The sequence below is a fragment of the Nanorana parkeri genome, unplaced genomic scaffold (assembly GCF_000935625.1).
Source record: "Nanorana parkeri isolate BGI_ZX_2015 unplaced genomic scaffold, ASM93562v1 scaffold1375, whole genome shotgun sequence".
Lineage (NCBI taxonomy): Eukaryota > Metazoa > Chordata > Amphibia > Anura > Dicroglossidae > Nanorana > Nanorana parkeri.
Genome location: NW_017307643.1, coordinates 172745 through 192421, shown reverse-complemented (window position 1 = coordinate 192421; position 19677 = coordinate 172745). Strand labels below are relative to the sequence as shown.

At 39.6% G+C, this 19677-nt stretch overlaps 1 protein-coding gene across 1 annotated transcript in view; it reads right to left on the bottom strand.

Moving 5' to 3' along the window:
* FIG4 (FIG4 phosphoinositide 5-phosphatase) overlaps positions 1–19677 on the bottom strand; it is a 252711-nt gene that overhangs the window by 61261 nt on the left and 171773 nt on the right. The window contains exon 20 of the mRNA XM_018569658.1: positions 7016–7211. Within this exon, the coding sequence (XP_018425160.1) occupies positions 7016–7211 (196 nt within the window). The remainder of the gene's footprint in view (positions 1–7015; positions 7212–19677) is intronic.

The window sequence follows — 19677 nt, the reverse complement described above, 5'->3', positions numbered from 1 at the left end:
TGAAAGTTTATAACATTTTAATCAGATAATATGGTATTCATTTACTAAAAGCCAATAGGCTTTTAACTTTGCAAGGGAATTTTCATTTTGTAAGGGAATTTTCTATTAGCTTAGTGAATGTGGCGAAGCTCTGATTGGGTACTCTTGCAGGTTGAATTTTCACCACATTCAATAAGCCAAGATAAAATCTTGTACAAAGAGAAAACTCCCTTTCACAGTGAACAACCTATTTGCCTTTAGTAAACTAACCCCATTATGTCTCAACAATGTTCTCCAACTCACACTTGGAATAGTCCATATTTCATAAAACAAACATTCCTGTCCAGTTCCATAAACTGCCACTATATACTAACCATGTTAACAGACTTGCTGCTTGAAATAGCACAGCTTTATTAAACCCCTAAGAGAGTGGTTCTACTCAGGAATACTGTGCTGTATCTCTGGTTTAGCCTGATGAAACAATTCAAGAACAACTCTAGAACTCAGCAGTCTTGGCCGCTTTCAAGAAAATAAGCCAAGTTAAATCTATTTTGCAATATGATGGATATTTCTAAAACGTACTGTGTATATGTTAAACCAGTCACAGCACCCTCAAATGTATCAAGATGATGGAAGGTCTTAATGCAAGGCTGTCATAATGACGACAGATTGTTGTAATATCACACACCCTTCAGATTCTACAAGCTCATTTAGTAAGAAAGCACAGCAGAGCCATGCACAGTGTGGTAGCATATAGCAGCCAATATAAAAGCACCAATTCACATCTGCACAATGTATTGCATATTTTTCGTTGTACTGTAAATACAGTGACAGTCAAAAATTAATGAATGTCTATGTAGGCAGTTCACATTATAATACTATACCCCAGTAAGGAGTCGCACAATGCTTTTGTTTCTTTGCAGTACGATGTGAAAAAGATTCATAAGCAGTACATTCTGATGAGTGTCAAAACAGAAAATAAAAACCTGAAATAACAGGCAATAATGCACCTAGATGTTAATGTAAGCTGACTACTGTAAACTGAAATCTGATTGGTTGCATCCTATAGTTATATTAAAAGAAGACTACAGATGTAAAACGGCATTTTAGTTTCATTAGCTTGGTCAGTTCGGGATAAATAAAATTTTTGTTTAGTTGAAATAACAATTAGTCTGTGAAGGATGATGGGGCAGGCGCACGCGCAGTAGAGATTTTCGGCCAGGAGAAGAGGAGAGACACAGTGTATGTCAATGCATGCAGCCGGCAGCGTGCACGCGGACAGACAAAGTGGGACACAGAAGACACAGCCGTCAGTGCTGGATCAGAGACCGGCACCAAAGTTGGAGGGATTGCTGAAAACTACTGGAAAGAAGAAGATGATTGGGTCAAGAGGCATTTAAAGCAGCAAGTGTGTATGTGTGTGTGTGTGTGGGGGGGGGGGGGGGGGGTGTGCAGGGGGTAATGTGACTTTAATGTCACTTTAGGTATTAGCGCCTTCAAGTATCTATGGCAAATTTGGTGTGTGGTAAACAAGCCCTACATCAGTGACTCTATGGTGTTCAAGGTCTGTTAACACTGCATGTTTTCCCCACTATAAGGTAGGGGGATACCTGCGGCTCTGGAGCTCATGGAAATTTGTGCCACTACTGCACATGCAGTTAATACCAGACCACCCTTGCCACACTTCCAAAACTACTAGTAGTAATACTTCCTATGCCTATCCTCTCACCATTCTGTTAGCACCTTCACCTTTCTGGTGCAGTGAAGAAGGAAGCCCCAACACATCCTCTCACCACTCTGCCAGCAACCCCTACCACCACTTTACAGCCTTTATCTCACTACTCTGCCAGGACTACACCCTCTCCACTCTCACTACTCGCTGATCTGCCAGCAATCAAACCCGCCACCCTGCCTATGCCACAACTCCCTAACCTCCTCCGCTTACTAGTCTGCAAGCACGACACAACTCTCCACTCACTCATTAATCCTCCAACTACTGCCATACATGCACACCCCGACATCCTAAGCCCACTCACCTATCCTCGCTCTCCACACTCTAACATTTCACCCCCCTTTCTGACTTTCAACCACCAGCACACTGACCCACCCTGACCACTGATCTGATCCCACACCCTGATCTTTCTGACATAGCAGAGCTTATTTAGGAAAAATGTAAGTAAACTCCAAACATCAAACCAGATGTATGCTTTAATTTTAAACCTGCATTACATAACAGCTGCTAAATTCACTTTCCTCTCCTCCATGTTTTATTGAGCAGCCTCATTGTTATATATGTACGGTATTTTCACATTTTGGCTTAATGATTAAACAGTGTAAAAAAAAAAAGTGCCCATTCAAGAACGGGCAAGGTTGGGAGGGAGGTCTTAGTGGACCACCTACACATTCATTGTTCATGAAGCTCTCCCTTGCTATAGCTTGTAAGTAGTGTCAGCAGTGAACACCTGTGACCCTTCCTGTTCAACCTGCAGTAAGATATGCTGTATGCTCCTCCTACTTCCTCTTACGTGTCAACTGGCCAAGGAATTAAGGAGGTGAATGCCACTGGGCAGTCCTTACAGGCATCATGGGATACAGATGACAAATATAGTTAAAGATGCTTGCCATAGCTTTCCTCAGTTAGGGAAAACACATAAATGCAGGGAGACATGGATGAAGGAAACACAAGCTGTCAGACACAAGGCAGAAAGGTACAAACAAAGGTAAACCGAAGGACAGCAAAACACATAAAGAAGAAGCATAAGCAGAGAAACAAAATAGTATGTTGAAAAATTATGAAAGGCACAGGGATACAAGCAGCCACAACAGAAAGAAAAAAAAGTGAAATTACATATAAGGCGGAAAAGGAGACAAAAAGGAATAAAAACAATAAAGATTGGGATACTAAAAAACATGAGCATATTGCTATAATTTAGAGAAAAGGAAATTGAACTAAACATTATAAGTTTACTGCAGATTTTTTTTAAATGTATTGGTTGGGGTAACAAACTTTTGCTATATGGCTCGGTGATTTCTAGTAACACCCGTGAGAAAGACCTTCTACTGTTGTTCATACCAGTTCTACTTTTGCCTCTCTACAACTAGTTAAATATGTTTGAATAACTTACAATAACAAGCTTTGCAACTCCTGTAATTAAATGCCTGCTTGATTTAATTTCACTTGCCCACATATCACTTAGCTCATCTAGCGTGGAAATATTAATGGTCTGTAAACTTGTGCTGCAGAACTGTATGCAATAGTTGAGTTATATTGTTTGTGTTTCATTTCACTGATGGTGTAGTGCTATCAGGGGAGGGAGAGGCAGTATCAATTATTTTTCAGTCTTTGCTCTGCACAGCTGATGGCTTAAATTGACATAACTCCACTTGGCTCGAATCAACATAGTCAAGCTAATTACTTGTGATTGTCTTGAATAGTGTAATGATAATACATACAATCCAGCCAGTAAAAGCTGTTATATATCTATATATATATATCTATATATATATATAGATATACACATACATACACGCACTATATTGCCAAAAGTATTGGGGCACCCCTCTAAATCATTGGATTCAGGAGTTCCAATCACCTCCATGGCCACAGGTGTATAAAATCAAGCACCTAGGCATGCAGACTGCTTCTACAAACATGTATGAAAGAATAGGTCGCTCTCAGGAGCTCAGTGAATTCAAACGTGGTACTGCCACCTCTGCAAAAAGTCCATCCGTGAAATTGTTTGCTACTAAATATTCCACGGTCACCTGTTAGTGGTATTATAATAAAGAGGAAGCAACCGGGAACAACAGCAACTCAGACACGAAGTAGTAGGCCACGCAAAATGACAGAGCGGGGTCAGCACATGCTGAAGCGCACAGTGCGAAGAAGTCGCCAAATGTCTGCAGAGTCAATAGCTACAGACCTCCAAACTTCGTGTGGCCTTCAGATTGGCACAACAACAGTGCTTAGAGAGCTTCATGGAATGGGTTTCTATGGCCGAGCAGTTGCATCCAAGCCTTACATCACCAAGTGCAATGCAAAGCGTCAGGTGCAGTGGTGTAAAGCACGCCACCACTGGACTCTAGAGAAGTGGTGATGTGTTTTTTTCTCGAGTGACGAATCACGCTTGTCTGGCAATCCGATGGACGTGCCTGGGCTTGGCGGGTTGCCAGGAGAACGGTACTTGCCTGACTGCATTGTGCTAACTGGTAAGTGTAAAGTTTCGTGAAGGGGGGGTTATGGTGTGGGGTTGTTTTTCAGGGGTTGGGCTTGGCCTCTTAGTTCCAGTGAAGGGAACTCTTAAGGCATCAGAATACCAAGACATTTTGGACAATTTCATGCTCCCAACTTTGTGGGAACAGTTTGGAGATGGCCACCTCCTGTTCCAACATGACTGTGCACCAGTGCACAAAGTAAGGTCCATAGAGACATGGATGGGCGAGTTTGGGGTGGATGACCTTTACTGGCCTGCACAGTGTCCTGACCACAACCCGATAGAACACCTTTGGGATGAATTAGAGCGGAGACATGCAAGCCAGGCCTTCTTGTCCAACATCAGTACCTGACTTCACAAATGCACTTCTGGAAGAATGGTCAAACATTCCCATAGACACACTCCTAAACCTTGTGGACAGCCTTCCCAGAAGAATTGAAGCCGTTATAGCGGAAAAGGGTGGGCCAACTCAATATTGAGCCCTACGGACTAAGACTGGGATGCCATTAAAGTTCATGTGCCTGTAAAGGCAGGTGTCCCAATACTTTTGGAAATATACGGGTCTATTCACTAAGCTGCCGAGGGCATCCGAGTGAACAACTGACCCCCAAGTGAAGTGAGCCAAACACTATTCTGAAATCAGCCGTACATCGGCTTGCTTCACAGGGCTTCGGGTCGGCCGAACATGCTCATTAATATATTCAAAATAAATGAAGATTTAGGGGGAAAAGAAAAAGAAAACTGGGTATAAAACAGCATTTGAGGGAATTAAAACCTTTTGTTTCTGCCCTGACACTTGATAAGTCATACAGCTGATAGCTGACATTTATTTGTCACCAAACCCAATATACAGGTGAAACTCGAATAATTAGAATATCGTGCAAAAGTAATTGCAGTAAGTGCTGCAAAAGGTGCCCAAACCAAGTACTGAGTACATATGCATGCTTGTACTTTTCAGAGGTCCGATATTGTTCTATGTACAATCCTTGTTTTATTGATTGCATGTAATAATCTACTTTTTTGAGGTTGTGGATTTGGGGTTCTTGGGGTTTTCATGAGCTGTAAGCCATAATCATCACAATTATGACAAATCACGGCTTGAATTATCTTGCTTTGCATGTAATGAGTCTATCTCATATATTAGTTTCACCTTTTAAGTTGCATTAGTGAAATAAATGAACTTTGCACGATATTCTAATTATTCGAGTTTCACCTGTATACCCATTGAACTCCAATCCCAATCACCACACTTTTGTTACTGTTACTGAGTTGATTTACTAAAGGAAAATAAGTGGTTCTCTTTGCAAGGGAACTTGCACTTTTCAATGGAAATTTTCCCTTTGCTTAGTGAATGAGGTGAAGCTTTGCAATAATATTCAAGCAAAAATATTGTTTTTTTTTTCCTTGCTCCTGATTGGGTATTGTTTGCAAACTGAATTTTCATCATATTTACTAAGCTAATAGATAATTCCCTTTCAAATTGAACAGCCTATTTGCCTTTAGTGAATCAATCACTGAGGCTCCAGGTATGGCATATAAGCGAAAATATCAGGCTAAGTAGATTACTGAAAGCACTTAGGCTTAGGTACTGGAGCTTAGGCTGTCCTAATATTATAATGTCTTTATTGTTTATATGGTGAATTTGCTTACTACTTGTACCCATAACTGGCAAACTATAACCTGTTCCTATAGAAATGAGTAAAATCTGATCTGTGCGTTCTGTAGTCACAAGAAAATACAGCTGTCAAAGTTTTAACTTACAAATGCATACTATGGATTTTAGGGTTGCACAGATATTTTTCGAGTACCAATGCCGATACTTAGCATTTTCATGAGAACTAACAGGGTTGCAGCGGTTGCAGCTGGGACCTGGCTCTGGCATTCCACCACTATCCTGAAATCATTAGTCTGTATTGTTTTAGAAAAACTGTCACATGACAATAAACAAAAATGTATCAGTACTCGTACTTGTAAGTACTCGGCAAGTACCAGTACTCGTACTCGCAAAACTGGTATCTGTGCATCCCTTTTATTTATATTTATAAAAACAAAATCGTGCATTAAAACAGAGATGTACAAATCCCATGAGCTCCGTGTGCTCCTTACAAATGACAGCTGCCACCCAATTTTTGAATTTTTCTCTAGTGTAGTCTTGGAGCTCAAAAGTATCGGGACATGTACTCATACTTGTACCGAGTACTGTACTTGGTATCTGTGCAACCCTAATGGATTTGATCATTCGGGATGTCTGAATGCCCATAGGAAGTATATCTCCTAATACAGTACAAGCCTGATGAAATGGACAAGAACAGATCTTTGCGCTAATTTGCTAAATACGCCATCTACATAGCAAAGATATTGTCCAGTGTTGGGACTTGAGTATGGAGGATCCACTAATACATTATGTAATTAGGCCCCAGCATGGGATTAAACAAAAATATACCGTATATACTGTGTACAAACAACATTTTACATCATAAATACAGATAGTAAAGGGATGCACAGGGGTTCAAACAGTGCCACATCTTAATGTCAACAGTTAAGGGAGAACAGCAAAACTGACTTTTTAGGCACCACCATTACCAAAAGGTCATGGTGGTGCCTAAAAAGTCTGTTTTGCTGTTCTCTCTTAACCATCATAAATAAAGACTCCACACCCCATTCTGATATATCAATAAAGTAAAAACCAATATTTCTGTTTCCTATTTTTTTGTGTCATTGGTCTAACATCGAAGGGTCTTGTGGTAGATACAGTGACTAGCCCCACAAGGTGTTTGTCCCTACCTTAAATATACATAGTTTAAATTCCAATAAATTCTCACCTCTGATGCTTTGGTATTATCACCAACATCAGTAATCTTCACAGGTGTAGATCGCTGGGACACTGCCCCTTCATCCTCTTTATCTGTTCCAGAGTCATCATCAGAGCTACTAGATACAGCTTCCTCACTTGGGGGAGGAGGAGCACTTGCAGCAGTTTTCCGCTGTAATACAGTCTCTTCACGATATGTCTTGTTACTGCAAAATGAAAATTATATTAAGCCAATGGAAAGCTCAGTCAATCATGTTAAGCAAAATACATCCTCCTTCAAAATGATTTACATGCGTCAGTGTAGTAACATGGAAGGGTCTCCATATTTTACCAAAACTGGGAATTCAATTAGACACTTCTCTTAGGGCCATGTAAGGTAGGTGATTCCATGGCCAGTGACAATTGATTAAAATCACTGAAATTCAACTTCCATTATAAATCTATTGCTGGCAAGGAGTCCACGATACCAGAATCCCCTGTCTGACATTGGCCTTAATGTTAAAATTTAGTATCATAGCCCACTTGTTCAATTTTACTTACTCATTATAAAAGAGCCATTATAAGTGGCTGAATAAAAACAAAGACACGGTTGTGTCTGTCAAGATGACTGTGGATGGTTGGGATGCTGGCAGGGGCAAATTAAACATTAGACATATAGTATGCAGAAATAATGTAGGTGATGTCTTGTCAAGTTCCTTCAAATAAAGACAACTTTAAAAAAACAAAAAAAACACAAAGTCCTGTTATGTGCAAAGATGAAATCAGTTTTATATACCTGTCTATCCTAAGTGTATTATTTATTATATGTATTTATATAGCACCAACAATTTACACAGTGCTTGATAATATATCAGTCTACTCTAAAGATGATACCTTACTGGTTGCTAATTTATCATAAATTACTAAATAATATTGCTCCTTCTGCAAGATCATCTGCAATTTATGTTTAATTCACTTAACGCTCATCTATAGGCACAAAGGTCAACCTTCAAAGTATTTACAAATCAATGACAGGCTGACAGGAGATGCAGCTGTTTAAACTTATCTGCACATCCATCGGTTACATGTGGTTAGGGACAGATGAGCGACCCTGAAGAGAAACGATCTATGTCCAGGGACGGTCATCTGTCCCTAATTGCATGTAACCGCTGGATGTGCAGATGCATAAGAACAGCCGTAGACAGCTGCTGAGACTGTCAGCTTGTCATTCATTTGTACAGGCTGAGCGGCCACAGCTGCCTGCAACCAGCTGTGATCCCAGCCACATAAATCCACTGATTTGTGTCGCATTTTGGTCCTCGTAGGAGATGGTAAGTCCTTCTGCACTCCTCACAGCGTTCCCGGCCCAAGCAGTAATAGTGGTGCTCGCAGTGACAATCACGGATGGCGCCGTGCAAATCAACAGTCAAAAGTCGTCACAGACAAAACCCAGTTGTCTGTGACGACTGGTCCGATTAAATGGACATCAACGGTATTTATTGAGTGCTGGTGATTTCTGCTTTTCGCATTTTGTTCCTCATCACCCATGTGAATGAAGTCTTAATATGGGGATGACATTTTCAGACAAAATGCTCATCTAGCTACATTGCATGGCATTTTCTGTAAGTACTTTTCTTTTATGCTTATCATCATATCACCCTATCATCAATAATAAATTACAAACGTAAAGCACAACGCAACAACATACATGTACTTTATACTATGTTTAGTCACATTTAAATAGATCTAAAAAAAACAACACATATATCTTATAATTCAATTACAGGTCAGCTATATGGCATACTGCAGGTGATATAAAGTGATTGATTGTTTGGCTAAGAGAGGCTTAACATTTATTCAGAGGTTCTTTGACCTTCACAGGAATTGCCATAAATGTCATAACAACTCCAAACAGAATAGACATATCTGATATTACAAATGCAATTATAACAGGATTTTTACTGCCTCTCACTTCCTACACAAAAATCTTTTGCTCTACCTATTTTATGTATGTATTATGGACTGCTATGCGAAAAGGTGACCCATGAAATGTACATAGAATGACTCTTTTAAACAAACTGTATATGCTTGATAGAAAAAAAATTGGACTGAATTAATATAAACTGCATTACTGAGATTTGTATTATTATTAACTTAATTTCAACGTTAATTGCAATCTGCAGTCACCTATGATTTTCTAAAACAGCTGAAAATGTCACATTTCTTTTCCATGTTACCATGGCATTGTGTGCAGGACTTCCCAGATATAATTTGAGTGAGGGGCCCAATTCCAGGTTAATAATAAAAAGCAGCTACATAATCTGGCATTTTTTTTAAAGAAGAACTCCAGGCAAAAAAAATATTAAGTGCTTGTTTTGTCCTGGGAGCTAAAATAACAGTTATACTCAACCAAACCGCAATCCCGGCTGGCTTCCTGACCGGTCCCTAATTTGGAAATGAATAGTTTCCCCAACTCAAAAAACCAAATTCACTGTTAGAATTTTGTCTTGTTAAGAAAAGAAATCTCCATCCTGCTCCTTTCATTCTTTTTGTCATTACGATCATTAAAATTACTCCATTAAGTATTAGAAAATCGAAAGAATGTTCCAAAAGCAACCATTTGCGAACAAAATTTAGACTGTGTATACCCAGCTTATAGTCTATAGTCTTTATTTTAGCCCCTAGGACAAGCAAGCACTTAACCCTTGCAGTGCAGAGGTAGCCCTACTGCAAGGGTTCATTTTTACATTTCCTGGGGTTCCTTAAGTCAGCCACACATGTTACTGATTGCAGGGCTGGATTCCTCACAAGGCCACTGAGGCAAGGCCTCAGGGCGGCAGAGGGTGCAGGGGCGGGTGCAAAAGTCCAAACGACCCGATCGGCGACCAGTAATGTCCACAAGTCCCGACCAGCAAAAAACTTACCATCTCACAATTGTGACATCCTAAAACCTACTATTACATCCTAATTAGTTTACTCACAGTTTTGTATATCACTCCAGACCCTCCATTCAGTCACAGGTGCTTTTGGGTTCCATCACTAGTGATGAGCCTGGTCTTGGTGCGAACCAAGACCAGGCTCATCACTATCCGTTACCCCCTTCAGCATATGCAAGGCCGCACTCTGTTCTGCAGAACAGCTATGGGAGTATGTGCTATGGGAGTATGGTATCCTAATATTGAATGTCATGACACAATAGTCATTTTAACATTGTACTACATAAGATTAGGGAGTTGTTTTTATGTTATTAAATCTTTTGGGGTGTTGCTTATTTTGTTCAAAGCTACAGCATCAATCACTTTCAGCTTTCCTGGTTTTACTGAGGTTCTGCAGCATCCTTTCACAGCTCTCTATAAAAATTGAGAACGTCCTCACTTCCCCTCTAGAAGCAGAACAACTCTTGCCTTTACTTAATAAAAACATGTAAGAGGGGCTATGCCACTGACATAAATGTATTTGTACTGCCCTGCTAATGCTTATATAATGATTTCAAAGACTTTGCAGGAACCCATTTAGCTGCAGGCATATCACATCCTAAATCGCTAAACTTTCTGAAAACTTCCTATTAACTAATTTCTCATACACTCATTTGTTTTATTTCTGTTTTGTTTTTTAACAGATATTGTAGTTCTCATTTTGCAGGGTCAATCACTGGTCTAGAAGACGGCTTTCGGATGTAACTAAATCTTTATATGCTAGACAAAAAAAACAAAAAAAGGTTGGTTACCTGAGACAACTTCACAGTAAATGTGAAAATGTAATGTAATTATGCTGAGTACACTGCAGTGTACTTTGCGTTTTTATGGCTTGCAGAAAATGTTCAGAGCTTTAGTACGGTAACACTGCATACTCAGGCTATATTATCCAATCAAAAATGAGTTAATGAATAAAATAATAATTCTGATCAATACACCTGCTACCGGCCATTGACTTTTAAATAATGACTGTTAGAAACATTTCTCATTTAACCACTTCGATCCCCGGAACTTTTTCTCTCTTAATCCTAGAGCTTTATTTTTTTCTAATTCCAGCAAGGTCTCAGTTTCATTTTACCTTTTCCTTTTTTGTAATCTACCCTAAAGAATTATACATAGTTTTGTTTAACCATAGACAGTGCTTTAATCTGGCAGCAAATTTGCATAGATTTGTTTTTTATTTCCCTAATTTTTATTGGGAATAAATTGTAAAAAAAATACATAATATGCATTTTCCTATACATTTTCCCCAATGCAACATTTATATATAATATGCACCCCCACATATTTCTCCCAAAATATAATCAACAAAGCCCATTGATTAAAATAATATCACATTAGTGTGATTTACATGTAATGTGGCAGAATGGTAAGGATCATATGCATTTACTCTAGTAGAGCATTATTACCCTTTCAATGCTAAATTGATTGACATAACATTAAGATAAGATAAAGCTGGGTTAAGAAGGGCAGAAATTAGCACAATGGTGACTATTTGACAGGTTTGCAATTGCTAAAGATTTACATGACATTGTGTTTGTCCCCCTTTCTCTGTCAGTGATACCCAATGCAGGATAACACTTCTGTTGGCTCCAAAGGGGTGATCTACAGTAAAAGAACTAATGGGTCTCCCTGTGTTTCCTCTGTAAGAACCCTCTATAATGGATCCACAGCACACCTTGATTCTAGGGTCGGTTGCTATGGGTTACCGCAACTTCAAAATCTTCTTGTCTAGGTTACCCTCACTTTTCTCATCAGCACTTACCGCCCTCTATGGTGATCAATTAAAGCGATGTCCAGACTGTAGATATGATGCTGAGAACTTTATTGTAGAACTTTAGGGAGAGAGGTAGAGGGTTAGGATCATCCAGGCAGATGTAGACTCCATGATATGGCAGAGTGTGGTCACTGTCTCATTGCACATGAGGTAGCGCACCTGACGCAGGTAGAAATCACTAGTCATCAGTAATAACTACTGGACCTGCAGCTATCAAGCTCCAGGGTCATTACATGGCTAGGCCTGAAGCCTGGGGACTAGCAATGACTCTCAGACAGTCCATAGCAGCCTCCCCACAGGCAGGGCCTGAGAGAGGAAGAGACAGCTCACATGGTCCACACCAAGTATTTATCTCCTCCTCCAGCATGCACCACTGGCCATCGTCTCACAGTGATCGGCTGGAGAGGGATATCTACTTATAGCAATCCCACATTGGTTGCTCTGCGGCCAGGGTACACCCAGCAGCAGACAGATGCAAACGATGACAGATTGATTAGGGGAAACCAAATAAATCTAGACTACAAATCAGCATCAGATTGCATACAATCTGATAACACTAAATTTAATAGCACTCTTTCATTTAGCATTTATTTGCGGGAGCATTTGATTCTTGCACAACGAATGCAAAATGCATCTAGATCATCCAACATCAAATATGTACTATATCTATCTATCTATCTAGATATATCTGTCTATATATATATATAGACAGATATATCTAGACAGATAGATATATAGATATTTAGATAGATAGATGTGTGTATATATCTATATACATATATAGATATATCTACATATATAGATATATCTACATATATAGATATATATACATATATATATATATATTTTTTTTTTGAATGCTTCTTTCCACAATGTATTTTTATTTCATGTGATCTGCTGGAGATCAGATTCAGATCCAGATACTCCGTTCAGATCACACTTCAATAGCTTATTGCTGGGCTTTAGGAGCCCAGCAATGACAGCTATGGGACCGGAAGTGATGCAATACACCGATCTCCTCCTCAGCTTCCCACCGACACCCAAGATGCCGGTCTCTGGCCCATAGAAGGGACAGCGGAGGAGGGCGGGGGGGGGGCAGACCGTTTACTGGCTCGGAGAAGTGATCTGGCAACAGATGAGTCTTTAGTCGCCGGGAGTCTGTTTAAACGCGCCCGATGCCAGTGATGTACTATAGACGTCACTGGCCACTAAGGGGTTAAAGTAGAATTCATGATTATTTTTGGCATATATTTTCTGCTAGTAAGCAGTAGATAAATACCCAAACATAAAATAAAAAGTTGGCAAATACCAACAATCTTACTTGTGTCAGCGTCACTTGCTCCCGCTGCAGAGGTCCTGGCTCACGAACGCTGTGAAGGAGCAAGTGTGATCAGGTGTATGTGCAGTCCAGAGCATTGGAGGGGAGAGGAGGAGAGCGGCACAGAAGCTGAATGGACGCAGCTGGGAGTGCGCATGTTAGACACTGTGGGACCCGAGGAGTCTGCGCTGGATCAGAGACCAGCACCAGCTGGAAGGACTTTGGAAAACAAGTGGGAGGAAGCTGTTCGGATCAAGAGGCATCACATAAGGTAAGTCCTTAAAGCAGTATGGGGGGGATTGTAGCTTTAATCTCTCTTTATCATTCTGAGGCTTGTAGAGTCTGAGATGTTTTTTGCAATTTATCTGAGCACGGTCTGACCTTGGGGTAAATTTGCTGGGACATTCGCCACTGAGAAAAATGGCAACTGCCTTGAATGTTTCCCACTTGTAAATAATCTTCCTCACTGTAGAATGATGGACTTTAAATTGTTTGGAAATAGCCTCATAATGCTTCCCAGATTGATGGGCAGCAACAATTGCTTCCTTAAGATTATTGCTGATGTCCTTACTCTTTGGCATTGTGTTAACACATACCTGAATGCACCAACAAACTGCTAAAACTTCAGCTTTTATAGGGGTGGCCACACTTGCTGATAATTAATTGATCAAGAGCATTTGATTAGCAGCATCTAGCTGCTACTTAGCATCTTAATTCCTATGAAAGCAGTAAGGGTGTACTTAGTTTTTCACACATGGCTTAGTTTTTCACACATGGCTTTTTGGCTTTATGCTTGTAAAATGAGTAATGACACGGTGTAATGTGTCATGTGTTATTGTTCATCTGAGGTTGTATTTACCTAATTTTATTTACGTATGTAATGTAAATATGCATATATATATATATATACATTAGATGTTTAAGAAAAGTATTGCTTAAGATAACGAAATAAAACAGTAATAAGGAGAAATACAGCTAAATACTAGTTACTTCAACATTAGTGACAGGCCCTCTTCATGAATTAGCCGGGCCTTCCAGATACCTATATGTAGTTTTTAGAATCCTAGAAACATAGGGAAATATTATAAAATTACTGCAAAGAGATCACAAAGTCAATCACTGGTCTGTCCCCACCTTCCAAGCTTGGATTGGTGTTTACATAATATAGCACCCTGGGTTTCAGTGATCATATTTTGCTCTAAAAGGATTTGGAGCTTTTTAGGCCCCTTCAAGTTCCCGCTATTGTGTCAAGCTAGCAATTTACTAAAGTTGGAACAAATACAGGTACATTTTGGCGACGTGTTGTTTATCACCAAGCAATAAACGTAAGAAATATGATTTGCGGCAATTTTCTGTTAATGTTCCGCAGAAGATATGACGAACAATCATATTAAACATAGTCAATTTCACACAAAACAAATTCTAGACATACATAGCTTGTTTGTGTAAAGAAAACAGATTGTTCAAAGCATTCCTAGTATCATATAAAATAAAGACAGTAGAACAGATTATGAGCCTGAAGTTTCAAGTAGTTCCAGGTAGTGTGGTCAATTTTCCATGGAATAATCAAGCTGCCTATAATTACAGGAAAGAATAATAACTGCATCTCTCAGTGAAAAGAAAACTAAAACTGCAATATAGATATACAAATCTTGCTTTTGAAAAAAACTACATATTGCAATGAATATTCATGTTGTTTGGTCTAAACAAATCTATATAATGTAACAGTAAAACACTGTTTAAAATAGACGAATATGCATCAATATGAATAGCATGTAGTGGACTTCCAACCTACATGCAGAAGGCTATTAAACAGTATTAAAACAGCATCATAATGATGAAAGTACAATTATCAAGACTATGGACATAAAAGTATTTATATATTCTAAACTGTAGTAAAAGAACTTTAAAACGAGCCCTCACGCACTTCTCTAGCTGCTTGCACTATGAAGTAATTCACTCAAAATCCTCAAAGATCACAACAAAGACTTAAGTCAGGTTAAAGTTGGTTTCCACATTCCTGCATTTGTTTAATTTAAACTAAATGTATACTGCCCAGTCCACCTACTACCTGTGTTTACATACATTTATATGTAAGCAGAGTATCTAGTCTGCCTATGTACGCACAGATTTCCATTTCCACTATTTCACAAGTAAACTGAATCCACCTAAATACAGGAAAAGGCTCAGAGTGAATTATACCATGTAAAATGATTTAACATAATTGCATGCATTTAGAAATGGTCAATAAATACATGTAATTGTCTATGTGAATGAGGCCTAATAGCCTAGAAACTGTGTGTTTGCGTCAGAAGCCAACTGGCTGCCAATATTTGTTCTCATAGAAAAAAATCTGACATTTCAGTGCCTCTATAGTGAACTTTGAAACGGAATACCTCCACAATGCCTATAGCTTTCACAGGTAAATGGGGCAAGTTTTAAAATGTTTTTTCTGCTTTTTCAAAATATGTAAATACTTTAGTGTGCATAGTCTAGGCACAGGTTCACTTTAACAAATGTTACTACAGCCCAGTCTAAAGTCGCTCTTTAACATAACTGTGTAAATATGCCATTATTTCAGCACCAAATACATTTTTCAGCACTGACAGCGTGGCTTTCAAGACATGATATAATTATTTTTGCTAGTGTTACTATGATGATTTCTATCCCTATGATAATGTTGTATTTATAGAAAGAAAAAAAAAACCTGTCATTTAGGTTTAGAGCTAGTGTTAAGAGATAGGTTCTTGTTAATGGTTAGGTTTATGGATTAAGTTCACATTAAAAATGAGTTAGAGGAGTTGGCAAGTGATTATCAATTACATTTTTAAACCCTTGCCGCAGCCGGCCTTCTCACTGGGTCTTAGTGCTGGGCGGTGAAGTCCTGATCATGTGATTGCCGTCACAGTTGTCACATAATTGAGGTCCTGCCCTGTTGCTTTTTTCTTTTATATGGGGACAAGGAGCGGTCTATGAAAGCCTAGTTTGTGTGCTGGGAGCATGCAATGAGCGCTCTCAGTCCACAACAGCAGAGCCCATGGATGCATTTATGTGTCAGTCCAGCGTTAAAGTTCACCAGCTGTGCTGCCACATACAGTATATGCAATACGCCAACAAGAAGACGTTACGTTTAAAACATATTAGAGCTGTTTTTATCCGATTAATCGAACTTAATAATCGGCCAACTAATCGATTATGAATATAATCGTTAGCTGCAGCCCTAAAACATATGCAATTAAAATTATTTGAGTTAAACATTTTTGTGCTGAAAGTTCTGATGCTGAAAATACCAGACCATTATGATAGGCACTTCATAGCACCAGTTCACAAAAAGGAAGTTGTGGAACTGTAGAAAGTGCAGAGAAGGGCAAATAAATTATTAATAGGAATGGAGGATCTCAACTGTGAGGAAAATTTAACTGAGCTGAACGTATTCTCCCTTAAAGTGATATTAAAGCCTCCTTTTTTTAAATGTTTCCTAGAAGGAGACCCACCTTTGCTGGAGGCTGTTGCTGTTTTTCTTTAAAAGTTTATAATTCCTCGTTTTCTAGTGGGTCCCCGCAGCAGTCCTCCCCCCGCCACCTGTACGAGTGCCACCATTGTTCTAATGGAGGCACCCGTGCGGGCTTGTGCCTGCAGCGGCTGTGTGCGTCCATAGACACACACAGTCCTGTGGCAGGCCATGCCCCTTCTCTCTTTAATTGATGGCAGAACAAGCCTGCAAGCAACATTTAGCATATAATTGCCATTTATTCCTGTTTGCAGGGGGCAGTTCCCGTTTGAGGGGTCTGGTAATGGCAAACAAATGTCCCTGGGCTGGCCCTTATGCATATCATTCTATTCTTCAGTGGTCTGTGTGCAGTTCACCAGACCAGCCTTAGACAGTGTATGGTTACCATTCATACCTGTTCGACACATGTCCATTGAGTTCAACTAAACATTATGTCAGCCCACTGCAATGGGGAAGAATATATTGTGTTGTATTTCTGAGGGGGGTCCATCATAAAGTGTGGTGGGCAGGGCCACCGATAGGGGGGTACAGGCAATACTCCTGTATTGTGGCCCATTGGGTCAGCAGTGGGGTCCGGGTCTGTCAGGAGCTGCTTGTGGGGCCCTATCCCCAGTGGCAGTGGCGTACCAAAGGTGGGTGTTTGGCAAGCTGCGAGCCACGTTTTTCTTCTTAATACCTCCAAAGTGCCCCTCCTAACTATATCTTCGTGCCTCTTATTTGAAATCTGTTTATATTGTCTTTGAAACTTGAATGGCTGCCTCTTGCGTCAAAGTTTGTGACCAGTTGTTTCAGGGTATGTTAAAAATTGAGGACAGTAGGTGTGGCTACAAACGGCAGTGTGATTGTGTGGCTAAAAAGTGGAAATGGTCAGTAGGGTGTCCAAAGGTTTCATTTTGAAAATTTAGTCTCCATAAATAAGCAACAGTTGAAGGCTGTAATAGACAATGAGAACACTTCCTAGAGGCCTGTACAAGATTGGTAAAGGGTTTGAGAAACATTTGGGAAGTGATTCAGAAGCATCCAATGTTGATTTATAACTTCCAAGAGGCATCACAAAAATCTGTTACGCGCTTATTGAATATGCATAGGGCATTTGGTAAATGCTAATCACTATACTGTCACCAAATGCTTGTGCGAACTAGCCCTTACACATATGGAGAAAAAAATCACTAAAAAAATTGAAAATCAAACAATAAAATTCACTTCCAATTATTCCCAAAAAATACATGCAGCATTTTTTCTCACACAGCACATCACAGTGTGTAGTAATGCAGGCCTCAAAATTTCCATGCACTCTGCGTTGTTACTGATTTCTGTACTCTGTCACACAGCTGGCCTCTATATTCGGCATTACACCACTGACTTCTGTACTGTCTGTTGTTTCTGATCTCCGCACTCTGCGTCACACCGCTGACCTGGCGGAGTTAAGGCCAGAGCAGGATAGGGGTTAGGGCAACTGGTGGCAGGTAACTTTTAAGGCCTGGCTAGTAGCTCAGGACTTGAAATTTTAAGCCCTGTAGTAATGTATTACCATACATTGTGGTGCACGGCAATGCATGTGTGTCAGAGCTGCGTTGCCTTTCTGTGTTTGGATGCCTTTCAAAATCAATGACACCGCAATGCACTAATGCATGTAAAACTGCAAGGCAAAGCATCGCAAAAGTGTGATTCGAGCCTTAAATTCCTCAGCCAGGTGGAATGGGTGAGAAATATAAAGGGTGTCACCTAACCACAGCTGTGTTTTTATGCAGATAATAATAAAATAGCATTTCAATTACCTGGAAAGCCCTATACAAATGTTATCAATATTTTTGTTACAGATCTACAAGTGGAATATGAATACCCTGTAAAGTGTAGTGAAAATAATATTAGCATCTTAATGCAAACAAGGTAATAGCATTCACGTGTATTAGAAAAAATATCAACGTGAGTTGAATAACACCAGCTAAATTACAGTGAAATTCTGCTGAAGTGATTGTAGGAAGGAGAGAGAGTGTGGGTGGGTGGAAGGACAAGCAGCAGACTGCGTGGGGTCAGTGATCTCGGTCTTGTTCCGTGTGGGGGAGAAGACTTCGAGATAATTAATCTTTCTGAAGGGAGAGCTCCTCTGTGTAGAGCTTGAAATCTGCACTGACATTTGTTTTATTATTGGACTAAACATTTTGATATCTATTGAAGGGATATTTCAGTGTAAGGGCTTATGCACCTGGAAAGGCACGTTTTGTGTTTTGGTGCTATGCGATGCCATTTGCTCTGAATAGCACCCCAATGCACCTTCCTAATGCACCACAGTGGACCTACTGTTAGTTGCGGTGCAGAAAATGTGCTGCCTTAAAGGAGTTCTAAAGTCCCAACATATACTATCCTGTTATAACATCTGTATTGTTATAGGAATACATTATATAGTTGTTTTTCATAATGCAATCAAAGCTTACTTGAAAAAATCCCCTTTATGTAGTGAGTGTTGCCTTCTGTCTGCCCACTTTCAACAACTTCCTGGATTCCCAGTGTACTTTGCATCTCTTTCCCTGCAGCTTGATGTGATGCAGTCTTGATTTCTCAAGACTACATATCCCATAATGCATTGCTTCCAGCAAGCAAAGATAATGTTACGTTGTTCAGATGTTGAGTTGTCGTTCAGATGTTAGGCTTAGTTAGAGTTGTGACATAAACAAGTGCATATTCACAAGGCTGAGTTAAATTGTGTCACTGCATTGAGGAAGTACATCCTATGGGCATCTTCATTATGTAAGTTTACAATATCTAGATGGATATGGTAATTATGAGTGGGATAGAACTTATTAATATTCAATATGGAAATACATATTTGTTTTTAGTTTTTGAGCATAGATATCCTGTAACGCAATGTACAATACGCAATAGACATGTGCAATTTGTTCCATTCCGAATTGAAATTCGTTCGAATATCTGTAAATTTGAACATTCAGACATGCAGAAATAACGAATCTGACGAACACGACAAGCGGGAGAGCTGTCATTTACCTTCTCTGTACTTGTATCTCAAATTAAAACAAAGTAACAGAATATTGTTACAGAATAACACAGATCTCTCAGCTTCTTTCATTATTTACATTTTGTAACAGTTTCTGCT